This window comes from Spermophilus citellus, assembly GCF_964194105.1.
Source record: "Spermophilus citellus genome assembly, chromosome: 11".
Lineage (NCBI taxonomy): Eukaryota > Metazoa > Chordata > Mammalia > Rodentia > Sciuridae > Spermophilus > Spermophilus citellus.
The window spans coordinates 84596874-84610110 of NC_138192.1; the positions used below are offsets into that span (position 1 = coordinate 84596874).

A 13237-nucleotide genomic window follows, 5' to 3' on the forward strand; every position below is an offset into this window, starting at 1 on the left:
TTCCCACAGGTAGGTCTGCCCTATTTTATAGGGTCCCTAAATGGTCAGATGCATTCTACTACGGGACTCCTGAAGGCTAAGAAGTCTTGAAGAGTCAAAGAAAAGATCTCTAATAATGAAAATTGAAGCTATTGAGATGCTCACACCACTATTTTAACACCCCTTACATTTGCCGTAAATATATGAGGCCCAGTATAAAGCTATGATGGTTTCGGAAAGGTAGCCTGGAGTCTGAATCTGAACTTGGGGATATTGGTAAACCATTAGAAGTTGTTGATTTTATTCAGAAATATGGATTTTCTGAAACTTGTAAATTGGAGCAATGTCCTAGAAACAAGATAGGAAAGAATGTCAGAGTTCAGTTTCAGCAGTCCATGCCTTATGTTTGGATAAAAACTTGGCACTATTTCACCTCAAGAGCATTCTATAGTCTATATTCTCCAAATATTATAGTTTCCATTAGCTATCAATGACAATACATTTAATTACCTTATAATAGAAATGTTTTCATTAGAAATTTTACTATGCTCTTCTTTTTAAGTTCAAGTGAAAAAATTATCCCTTAAAATATTTATGCAAAATTTCTTTTCAATCATGTTAGAATCAAAAAGTGTTCAACTTATTCATCAGAAGATTGCCAAATACAATAAAATATTGCAAGTCTTACACAGTAGGCGTAGATTATGTTTAAGGGAACACTGTTGTGTTATACTTTATTAGACTTTGGATACATTTTGAGTCATTTGCTCATGAGACTTAAAAACTAACAAAGGGAATGCAGAGCTCATGTATTTAGAAACCTTGACATCACTGGTTTCTTGTAGCATCAAACTCTAAGCAATTTGACGCACCTCTCTATGTGCAACTTCAATATGACATTTCCAAATTATTCTCTCAATTCATTTTCACACCTCACATAACCAAGATAAATAACTTTCCTGGGTATGAAAGCAACACTCTACGAAACTTGATCCTTTCCAGTTTTGGCATATTGAAAATGCCAGTCACTCGCCTCTGTTTCTTCCTTACCCTAGTCTTTTGGACATTAAATATAAGACACTTCACGCAACTCCTCAAAGAATGCGTTTCAGGGAGCCCAAGCCGACCCTTGTTTTCGCGCGGGGGCGTTTTGTGAGACTGGGCCTTCCCACTTTATCGCTATTTTGGGATGAGGGAGGAGTTGACAGAAGAAATGATTATTAACAAACAAACAAATCTCACCCATTCCGCGGGCAGCGGCGGGGCGACGGGGGCGGGTGTGCTCCGCTCCGCGCCCCGCCCCGCCGCACCCGCGCGCCCCCGGCCGGAAGGGGGCGTGGGACGCCGCCGAGGGAGGGGCGCGCAGACGCGCGAAGACCGGCCGCCCCGGGCACGCCGGGCGGGGGCGGGGGCCGCGGCGCTCGGGTCCTGCAGCGCTCGCCGGGCCACTCGCGCTCCCGCGCCGCGCCCGGCCGGCTTCATGTGAAGCGCTGGCCCTCCGCCCCCTCCCTCCCCTTCCTTCCCTCCCTCCCTCCCTGTCCCCTCCTCCTCCGGCGCCTGCTCCCGCTCCCCCGGGCCCCCAGCCCGGCGGAGCGCTGACAGCAGGGGCGGGGGTCCCTCCCGCCGACGCCGTGTCTCACACAGGCTCCGGCTAGGGCAGAGGAGCCCCCGGTGCGGCCATGAACCGGCCCCTGACGGCGTCGGCGGAGGCGGAGGAGGAACTGGAGTGGCAAGTGGCAAGTCGCAGGAGGAAGGCCTGGGCCAAGTGCCGCAGCTCCTGGCAGGCGTCGGAGACGGAGGATCTGTCCACAGAAGCGACGACTCTGGACGAGGACGAGGACGACGAGGAGGACCTCCCCGGCGCGAAGCTGCCTGCACCCACGGGGAGAGGTTGGTGCGCCGGGCCAGGCGGCGGCGGGCGCGGGAGACCAGGGGCTGCGGGCCGGGGAAAGTCTTGTGAGTCCCCGGCGCCCGCTGAGTTCTGGGCGACCCTCGGTGCTCGATAGGCCAAGGGGACAGGGGACACTTCCAACCTTTAAATGCGCGCGTGTAACCTGGCGTGTCCAGCGTCCACCTAGATATCTGGGTGCCCGCTGATTTCCCTTCAGATGGGCAGTAAGACTTGTTGCTCAGGCTGCATTTTGCCCCTAGTAGATTTTTCTACAGGGGAGTGTTCGGAGTGACCCAGCAATAGGAGTCCCTCTTGGCTTGGTAATAAGCTGTCCCCTTGCTCTACCCCGCAGGAAACGTGCCCAACGAGAAGATCGCGATATGGCTCAAGGACTGCCGGTGAGTCCTCGCTGGCGTCCCAGAGGGAGATCAACAGGCGCGGGACGCTGGAGCTTAGTGACTCTGGCCGGGTCCCCGTGGGTCCTGTGGTGGTTGTAAGCTAGGAACCGGAAAGTGAGCCACGGATAGCTTCCTCCTTTAAGCGATTAGAAATGGAAGTTATTTGAAGACCATGTTGCGTTGACTTTTACAGTTATTAGGACCTCAGCTGTTGGTACATGATGTTAGCATTAGAGATCAGAAACCTGAAAGAGATCATTATGCCATGTTGTTACATTTGCCCAGTTTTTATTTGAAAAGATTCTTACATTTTACAGAATATCTTATTTTGCTTTCCTTTTGGCATGTATCATCTGACATCGGATAATTTTCCTTCAAACGTGGGTTAGACTACCCTAAATGGGCTTTAATTTTATTTCTGTGCCTTAATTCTGTTTGGGGAGCTACTAAAACTAGTTAACTTTGTACTTGTAGTTTACTTCTTGGACAAGGATTTGTCAGATGGCACTGGAATTTACAAAAGGAAATAGAGCTTTGAAGGCATTCAGACAGCATAAATCTGTTTAATTGCATGCTTTGGCAACGGTTACAAAAATGTTTGATAAAATACAGAGGGGATGAATCATATTGCAAGTGAATCTGACTATAGTAAAATGTGCTTAGTTCACTTTTGTTTTCAATTTATTTGCTAGTTTAAAAATCTTGTATGAAGAATGTAACTTTTAAACTTTTGTTGGTGTTTGCTTTTGAGGATATTTTTGCTTTCTCAATTTAGGTTTGTCTTAATGTTTTCTTTAAGCATTAGAATGGGAAGTTATTTGGTTTTTGGTTTTGAAAAGTTGGTTCTTCTGTATGCCAGTTTATTTTTTGTCCCCTAATGACAAATATTGGCTACTAGTCTATTAATATACTGTTTTGATTAATTGATTGGAGCCTTATTGAATCTCTTCACTACAGAATTTCTTAATTTTTATTGGGGGTGTTGTAGACACTGCTGAAATAGTATACAATATATGGAGATTCTCTTTCAAGATACATAGAGGTGAAGTCACCCCCAGATTAACAATCTAGCTCTGACTTAACCCCCTCATTTCCGAAGTGGCTCTACTCAGCAGGATTAAGAAATCATAATAGTGTGCCACTGGTTCATTTAATTGTTAAACACCAAAATAGGTTAAATTTTAATAGGTTGAAATTTTAAGCATCTTCTGGACATTTTAGGAGAGACTTTGTAAAACCAATTTTTTCAACTTTTCTCGTACAAAAGTGACTGAAGAGGATGTTTTGTTATTTTTTTCTCAGGTCTTTTAAACCTGCAATCTCAGTCTTGATTTAAATATAGTCCTAAATACAGTATTGACTTACTCTTGGTGTCTTAATATAGGTTTTGCCTTCAAAATAAGTTTGTAGTGTTTCATTGTTTAAATTCAAGTGCATATTCAAAATAAGTTTTAAAAGTTAAGAACAAGAGAAAAATGACATTTGTTTTATGGTGTGTAGGAATTGAGATTGTGGAAGAGATCTTTTCAACTAGGTAGTGAACAACTGAATAAGTGTCCTTCAGGATAAATGCAATAGCAAAATGTTGACATTCACTGGGAATAGTCACCCCTGAAAATTCCAAAAGTTTTGTTGCTGAACTTGATTTCTGTAGGAACATTCTATAAGCCTGCTACTCCTTTCATACATAGTTTTTGTTCTTGTTCCTACAGTTGCACCTATTCTGTGAAAAAGCCCATTCATTTGTACTGGGGAAAGCTAGAACAAATAGTCTTTTAATGCTTCCATGTTATCATAGAGTTGACCTCTAGGATACGTGTAATTGTATTTTTTTTTAATAGCTATTTAGAGTCCTTCCCAGAATTGGGCATCACCCCCCCCCCAATAAGTTCTCAAATATTCTTTGTTTTCTCATTGCTGTCCATATCCTGAATAAAGACACTGGCTTTTCTTTCCTTAAAGGGAGTTGTTGAGAACCATTTCTTTTTTAACTAAATGGAAACAAAATGCTTGAATTATTATCTAAAAAGGGAGATTTTGATAGAATTTGGAGAGAGTAACTATAAAAGTGGAGAATACCAGCTATATTCTGCTTATTTGCCATTTTTTGTTAGTTCTCAGATCAGTGGAGACATCTGTGGCCAGAGTAATACAGTATTTTGACCTAAGAAAGGAGCTAAAAGAAAGGGAAAAAGAAAGGCTTTTTAAAGGCATAGAGTTTTATTAAAATACATGCAAAAACTTAGTTTACAGGTTTTATTAATCTTTATGACAATTGGTTGTGATTCTTTTACATTTCAAAAACACTACTTTTCAAAAAACTACCACTGCATTTATATTTGCTTGCAGAAGATTTTAAATTTTAATTGGCATTTCAGTGAAATTTTTTTGAAACAGATGTTTTAATGATTGATCCCATGTCTGATGTGAATTTGTAACAGGTGTCAATTGTTACTGAGAAAAGGTTTATATCCTAAAACAGAACTTGTAAAACAATGTTTCTTTCTATAACTTTGTTTTGAAAAAAAAAAGTAAAAGTATTTTTGTATTTGAATAAAGAAATTTCTAAATTATATTTGGACAAGAAAAATGTGAAAAAATTTTAGCTGATTCTTAATGTTTATTCTCAAGCCAAATTTTTTAGTAATTTTCAGAATTAAATGAAAACAGTATGGAATTTTTAGTTTAAAAGGAAAAAGTGAATTTCAGGATTCTCCATTTATATCAGAAAATGTAGTTGCGGGTGTAGAGGAGTTACCCCATGTTGCTTAGAAATGCTAGTGATAAATTGACAGATGAGGTTTAACTAAACTATTGAACCTCGTTTCTAAGTAGATTCTTAAAATTTTAAATTTGACTAAGGTTTAATTTACCTGCTACTGAAGATTTGTTTTCTTCTATTTTTTTTTTTTTTTTGTTTCTGTGGAAAGGATTGAGAGGAACAGATATTTTCTAAATTTATACTGTCATTTTTACTCCCCCCCCATTTTTTTTTTTTTTTTGCAAAGAAAATGCCACTTCATATTATTTGTAATTACTATTCTTGTTCTTAATTGCTGGCAGATCAGATGTGATTAAGTCATTCCTGGTGAACTGACTTGACTATAGGTATTTGCTTAGTTAGTAGGATATTACTTATGTAATCCATTCACATTCCTGTGTGTTGGGAGAAGAGCTAAACTGCTTAGAAGCTTGCTTAGCTGTAACTTTTTAAGTAAGGCTGTGTGTGACAGTTCTCCAGACGCTTTTCACAAGACAGGCTTCTATGTTTTTGTGGTTTTAGTACACCTTTGGGAGCCTCACTGGATGAGCAAAGCACTGGGACTCTGAAGGGTAAGACAAAGTTGCTCTTTTAAGCCTTTTTTTTTAAAAAAAAATTATTTTTATTTTTTATGAGGGTCCTCCTTCATTTGTAATCTGAGTGAAAGTGTACATATCAATTATAAAAATGATCTTTATAAAAGAGGCTGTTCTTAGCTAGAAGCTCAAAGGGAGAAACTATTATTAACCAAAAGACAGAGGAAAGTTTAAGCAAATTACCAAACATTTCCACAATATACGATGGTGGCATGGTTAGGCAACATAAAGGCTACATATAGAAATCTGATATGGAAACAAGGGAAATGTGAGGAGTGAACTATGTCAACTTTAGTGCAACATTTCTTTGCTTACATTAACTAACATTGCCACACCTGAAATTTTACCACCCGTGCAAGACAGAATTCTCAAGTTCAAAGTACAACAAGAATGTGCAGGTAGTGGCAAGGCATATAAAAACATTTACAGTGTCAGGAAAATCTAGCTTGAGCTCCTGGCTTAATGTGAAAGGGGCTAAGAGGTATGATTGCTCCAGGATCTGGTTTTCCATGAAACACTTGGGTAAGATACGTTATCTACTTGAACATCTTCAGAAGCTTAAGTATAATAGGTTGTATATCTAGCTTCTGGGAGCTTTACCTAGCCACAAACAGGGTTGCATAAAGTAAAAGCTTATGCTTGCTTCTTAAAATTATATGATCATCATGATGTCTGAGTACATTGACGTCTGAGTACATTCATGTCTGAGTACATTCACGTCTGATGAAATGTTTTGCTTGAGCAGTTTGTGTTAACTAAAATAATGTTGTTGTTTTTTTCTTTTTTTTTCTTTTAACATGGGTGTGGGGAAGAGTAGATCACCAGGATGAATTTTCTGAATTTTCACATTTCTTTTAGGTGTGCTTGTGAGAAATGGAGGAAGTTTTGAAGATGATTTGTCATTGGGAGCTGAAGGTATGTTTGTTTGGAAGAATTGTATTTTCATGGAGGTTTTTTTTTTTTTTTTTTGTGGAGTGCTTTTAAGTTTATGATCCTTAGTGCTAAACTTAAAGGTATGGAAATGGCTCAGACATGTTGCACAGTACCTTTCTTTTATACATTAATAATCTAGTCATGGTCTGTGAGATACCTATAGAGATGGTGCAGGAACACCAATGAGTATGTCTGTATCTTCCCTGGACTTAAATGCTTAAAGGCACTGTTTGTGACAAACCGTGGCGCTATAACTGAGAGTACGGTCCTGAAGAAGGAAGGAAGCTTAAATATTTATACACAGAAAACTAAAGTGAAGCTTATTTTTAGTATGGACTTATGTCATGCAGCTGCAGCTTGTCTTTCTCCTTGCATTTAAATGTCTCCTTTTTTTCCTTCCTCTTTTTCCTCATTTTTAGCAGATTAAAGGACAAAGAAAATGGCAGAGTTAATGGAATTTAATTAGAAATCATTGTGCTCATGTCTATTCCAGACTACATAGAGTATTTTAAAAGTGTGTTGTACTGCTTTTACATTTTCACAGTTAGTGTTTTCCTGTGGACTTATAATAAAGTTTTTCACTATGTAAAATTAAGAATTTAAAAATTATTTTAGTAGTATTTTAATTGGAATTTTATAGCTCATTGATTGTGCTTTATTTTATCATTTGACAAGGTTACTAAACTCTAAAGTCCTGTTATTAGTGCATTTTTTGAAAGAATTTAAGAATTTTGTTAGCTGTTTAAAAAAATATGTTGATAAATAGTGAATATGTGCACTGAATAATATCTTTGATCTTCTGTTTTAAATCTATCTGTAAGATTACTAATTTAGAACCTTTTAACATCCAAAAGTCTAGAATATGTGAATATGTTTTTATTATTTCTGTTAATATGTTAATATGAAAGGAACAAACTCCTTAAGAGCTTCAACTTCCTGATTCTCACTCGGTGCACTTGAACATATTTTTAATCCCTTACTAAAATGCATTTTGGCATTACTGTAAATAGCACTTTTGATATCTGCCTTGCTAGATATTGAATGATTGAATGATTTTAGTGAAAATCAAAACCTAATAAGGAGTCACAAAAGTGAATATACTTATTATGTTGTTTTCCTGAAAATTACTTTGAGGGTATTTTTCATTCCTTGAATAAACATTTACTAAGTGCTATGTGTCAGGTGCCATTCTGACATATGTTCAAAGAAACAAATTGTCATGATCTTGTGGATCAGAAATGAAAAAAAATTTTAAGTGTGCTGAAATAGTTTCTAATTAATCTCATTCTTTATATTTGCCCATTAAGGTTAATGAAGTAAAATTTATTGTAAAAATTAACATTAATATGTTTAGACCTTGTTAATCTAGAGCATAGTTAAAAGGCAATTTTAAAAAGAATATTTGTGCTGAAATGAGTAGAAATTTTCAGGTTGTGTGTATGAAAAATTATGTAACTTAAAAACACATTAGAAATAGATGAATACTATTGATACATTAAATGATGCTAAAATGTGTTGTTCTTAAGGTACTTTTCATTAACAGATTTTAAACTTAATAGCACTACATACGCTACATAATATGCATATCTTCTTCAGTACATTTTTCTAACCTGTTAAAGAAATTTAATTGGTTATCCATAGTTCTTTTTATTTTTAGCAATCAAGATTTATGGTTGCCAAAAAATGAAAACAACCTATCAAAGCTGCTGATCCTGTTCTTGTCTATGTATTACTTTTTTTTTTTTTTAAGAGAGAGTGAGAGAGGAGAGAGAGAGAGAGAGAGAGAATTTTTAATATTTTATTTTTTAGTTCTCGGCGGACACAACATCTTTGTTTGTATGTGGTGCTGAGGATCGAACCCGGGCCGCACGCATGCCAGGCGAGCGCGCTACCGCTGAGCCACATCCCCAGCCCCTATGTATTACTTTTAATGATGCAGATTTAATGAGCCAAGAAGAGACTTTGACATATTAGGCATTTGGCTATAATATTGTAGATAATTTGTTTCTTGATAATTGTGTTATCATCATTACAGTCCTTCTAATAAGTGTGCTCTACATTTGTTCTTTATCTGTAGCCAACCACCTCCATGAAAGTGATGCTCAAATTGAAAACGGGTATGTAGCTATCTTGTTTTGTTCCGTTTTAAAATGAAGAACATTAGTGAAAATAAAGTTTTATATTATCATATTATGTTTCTAGCAGTAATATCTTGGCCAAAGAGAGAAGACTTCAGTTTCATCAGAAAGGGAGAAGTATGAATTCTACTGGGTCTGGGAAAAGCAGTGGGACAGTCTCAAGGTAACTCATTCTGAAGTTATTGGTGGGGTAACACTGGATAATAGTGAGCTGCTGGTCAGTTTTTCAATCTGAGATTTGACCTTAATAGAATGAAATCAGAAGGAACCAGAAGTGTTTCCTGGACTGGTATAACTGGCAATGCATTCTTTTGTAACAAGCTGAGATTAAATAAAAAGCAACCAATAATGCTTATAGTGTTCCTGGAATCCATTAGTAAATAAATATTTTGAGTCCTGTCAAACAGAAAAATAAACTGCACAGAGAAGTAACTTTTAATTGTAGAGAACCAAAATTCCCCATTTTGTTAAGGACTTTGAGTTAACTCTAACGTAAAAATCAGAATAAACCTTTCTGATTTAAAGCTTGATATTTAAGAATGAATTTCTCTTCCAAATATTAAATCAAAACCCTTTGAAATATATATTCAAATGAACCCATGCATGGCCCTATGGAATCAGTTTAAACATACAAAATTTTGTATTGCAATCTGAGCATTTCTCTGAAATAGATTCAATTGTCTTCCTATTCAAGTTCTATCTGTAATTTTTCTGATTTTTTTTTTTTTCAGTGATCTTTAGCTTGGATTATCACTGGTGTGTGAGGGAAGGATAATAAAAATTTAATTCTCAAAGAATCAGGGCAAGAAGTTACCTTTGTACATAACTTGTTTCCCCTACCTTACTCCTCCTACTTCCTGAGAGGACCTGTTGAGAGAAGAGTTTAAAGGAAGCTCCTCCTCCCTGTCTTTGAGATCAGGTTGTTACCTTTATTGCCTCTCCTAGGAACACTCAGGTTTTGCAGCATGTTCCTCAGTACCAAAGTTCTACCAACTTCCTTGTGTGTTTTTCCATTTTTGTTACTTATGTCTTAATCCTTTTTCTGCCTCATCTGCCTTTGGTTATTTTAATTGCTTCACTGGGTGTCTCTTAAGATGACAGGAAAAATAAGGTGAGGAATCCTTAGAGAGTCTCTGTGTTCTTAGGGATTAGCTCTTTTTTTCCCCCCAACACTGTCAAGCTGAGAGAATGGATTCTTTCTAAGGGCTGTACATCCCATTAGTACACAGTGTGTAAAAATGCAGAAATAATAGTTTAAAGAGCAGAAGCTGATAAAATGATTTTATCACAGGAAAGCAAGAATATAGATTCATATATAATGTGATGTGGAGTATAAATTTATACTTTTTTTTATTATAGTGTTTCAGAATTATTGGAACTTTATGAGGAAGATCCTGAAGAAATTCTTTATAATCTTGGATTTGGACGAGATGAACCAGATATTGCTTCTAAAATTCCTTCCAGATTTTTTAATTCTTCATCATTTGCAAGAGGGATAGATATTAAAGTATTTTTGAGTGCTCAAATGCAACGGATGGAAGTAGAAAACCCAAATTATGCTTTAACAAGTAAGGTTTTTAAGCATTAGGATATTATTTGTTAAAATCATAGCATCTATATAGCAAGGTGGTCTTTTTTTTTTAAAAGGCTTACTAATTTTTAGGAATAGCACTGGAGAGTTAATTAATAGGGTTTGTTAACACTTGCTATTTTACTTAATCTAGATTTTTATTAATCTGTTGATAGAAGTTAAATTAGCTATTCTTGCTCATTTCCCCAGTTCTTGACTCGCTTCAGTGCTACCATACTTTCTTTACCTTTGTGCTATCTCCACATTACATATGTCAAGAAGGAAAGAAGTAGGGTAGTAGACTTGTAGTATTAAATGAAGTCAGTCAGTCAATTTCAGGTGTTTCTCTGTAAATCTAAAGTAGCATGACCAATTTGACCATTTTACATGTTTGTTTATTTTTTTTTGTTGATTAGTGGTTCAGAAACAGGATTCTCTAGGTGGTTTAGAATTCTAAGACCTCTAAATCCACCCCCATTAGGTCTAAAATGTATACTTGTTTGCATTTTAACTTTAGGAAAGCATTTGGAAGAATCTTAATCATCTAAGACATAAAATGAATCACACTGTAGATCAATAGCTAGTTGTATTTTATTCAGTATTGCCATCATGCTTTGTGCTTATTTCTGATTTGTATTTAAAAATGTAAATTCTAGTGTTTTAAAGTGAAAATCTTCCTCTTTCTCCCTACCCAGTAATGAGAAAAGGTTAAAATATTAGAGAAGGAAAAAATATGATTGTATAATATTTTTTATGTAAGTTCAGTTACTAGAATTCTAAACAACACTATATGTTTAATAATTTGTATTCAAAAACAAAAAATATAAATAATTATTTTTTCTTTTTGTAGGCCGCTTTCGTCAAATTGAAGTGCTTACTACTGTGGCCAATGCGTTTTCTTCTTTATATTCCCAAGTCTCTGGGACTCCCCTTCAGAGAATTGGAAGTATGTCCTCAGTGACCTCTAACAAGGAGACAGACTCGCCTCCACCTTTAACTCGAAGTAACACTGCAAATCGTTTAATGAAAACATTATCAAAACTGAATTTATGTGTTGATAAAACAGAGAAAGGAGAAGGTAGCAGTTCTTCCCCAGCAATTGAAAAAGGAAAGATTCCAAATGTTTCAGTGATCGAAGAAAGTGGCAATAAAAATGATCAAAAATCTCAAAAAGTTGTAAAGAAGAAAGACTCATCTTCTATGTTGGCTACTGTTAAAGAAGAAGCTTCAGGTGTTTCTGCAGTAGTTTTGGAGAATGCTGATACTGACAGACTTTCTGATGAAGCAAATAGTAAATATTTTAACCAAAAAACTGAAAGTGAACAGAGTAAAGAGACTCAAAGTCATGAGAGTAAATTGCCTGAGGAGTCTGTTGTAGAAATGTCCCGCCACAGTGAGTTGGAAAACAGCAGTGAGCTGAAAAATGTCCCCACATCTGCACTTGAAAAAGAGCCTTGTGCACCATTGACATTCCCATCCATAAGAAATATAATGACACAACAGAAGGACTCCTTTGAAATGGAAGAGGTAGGTTAAAAAAAAAAAAAAAAAACTTAGACCAGTTTTATTTTTTTTTATTTTTAATTAAATTTTTTTTTTCTGTAATTGTAGATGGACAGCACTCCTTCATTTTATTTGTTTATTTTATTTTATTTTTTATGTGGTGTGAAGCATCAAACCCAGTGTCTCACACATGCTAGACAAGTGCTGTGCCACTGAGCTATAGCCCAAGCCCCTGCGACCAGTTTTAAATACTAATCTAGGGGGGGAAAAGCCAAAAAATATGTGTGAAATATGTGTGAAATAGCTAATAGATTCATGCTAAAAAAAAAAAAATTATACTAAAGTTGACTTTGTAGGTTTATGTTTCACAAACCAAGAGTTACAGAACTATGTGACATTGAAGCAGTGGGCTAGCTCATCAGGTATCTAGCTTTTCTGTCATTCACTAGGGGATATCTGATCTGAAACCCCCTTTTCACTTTCTTGCAAGATGTTGATGCCCAAGAAAGCTCTGAGAGAACTTATTCAAATTCAAATCAGTATTGCATAATAGTTAAAAACAGGGGCTTTGAAATCAAGCAGGGCTTTGAGTTCTGTCTCTGCCACTGCTTGCCTTGTCTTTGTTCGATCTTTTCTTGAGGCATCTCAGTAATAGTAAGGACAGGGGTGAAGGAGGCTAAGTGTTGGTGAAGGTCTTGTACACCTGAAGGGGGCATAAGGATCCTCTAGGCTTTGAAAAGCCACTTAGTAGGGTTTCTGCAAGTGAGAAAGACCAACATGCAGTGACTTTTTTATTTCTACTCAGTGATATTCCTGCTTGTTAACATAAATTTGCAGTTGAACAAGGTAAAAACTATTTGGCTAAAACTCCTTTTGAATGGTAGAAACTGATACTTATGAGTTGGAGCTGTATAGCCAGGGGCAGGAAAATGTAATTGTTCAGCTACCCACCTTGTGGGAGGCACTGTACTTGGTTAGCCTTTAAAGAACTGTATTTCTCAGTCTGGCAGGTACAGTGGCGATCTTATGTTACACAAGAGGGAACTGAGGCATATGTATGCTGGTGAAGAGCTGCAGCTATAAGTTGCACTGAAGGAATAAGTGCTATTTTTCTTTTTGAAAATTTATTATGAAACTCATTTTAGTGATTGTTCGCAGTAGTTTTAGAATCACATGTCATTATTTTAGGGAATTGGAAAATAGGATAATTGATTCTTCCCATACATATCCTCTTAGGTAAATGTGTATCTCTCACATTAGTGAAGATTTTTCATTTATTTCAAAATTTCAACTGCTGATGTGATTATGTATCATTTTTGTGGTCATTGAATATGTTTTTTGATACTTTTATTACAGCTAAAAAGTGAAATTTAAAGGGAACAGGAGAAGTCCTTTGGAGTATTTTACATTTTCTTATAAGCTATTTTCCATTTATTTCTTCTTATATTTTCTGTTTCTTTAATTCCTA

At 36.5% G+C, this 13237-nt stretch overlaps 1 protein-coding gene across 3 annotated transcripts in view; it reads left to right on the forward strand.

The window, feature by feature from the left end:
* Positions 1-1223: 1223 nt before the first annotated feature.
* The window catches only part of ITPRID2 (ITPR interacting domain containing 2), a 37626-nt gene continuing 25612 nt past the window's right edge, over positions 1224-13237 (forward strand). The window contains exons 1-8 of one of the 3 annotated variants that reach the window (XM_081262462.1): positions 1224-1869; positions 2223-2268; positions 5552-5601; positions 6484-6540; positions 8636-8675; positions 8761-8859; positions 10056-10264; positions 11117-11793. In XM_081262462.1, coding sequence (XP_081118588.1) covers positions 1659-1869; positions 2223-2268; positions 5552-5601; positions 6484-6540; positions 8636-8675; positions 8761-8859; positions 10056-10264; positions 11117-11793 — 1389 coding nt within the window. In that variant the 5' untranslated portion in view covers positions 1224-1658. Of the gene's footprint in view, positions 1870-2222; positions 2269-5551; positions 5602-6483; positions 6541-8635; positions 8676-8760; positions 8860-9456; positions 9616-10055; positions 10265-11116; positions 11794-13237 lie in introns of those variants that run through there. The other 2 variants (XM_081262463.1, XM_081262464.1) reach the window with 2 other exon arrangements.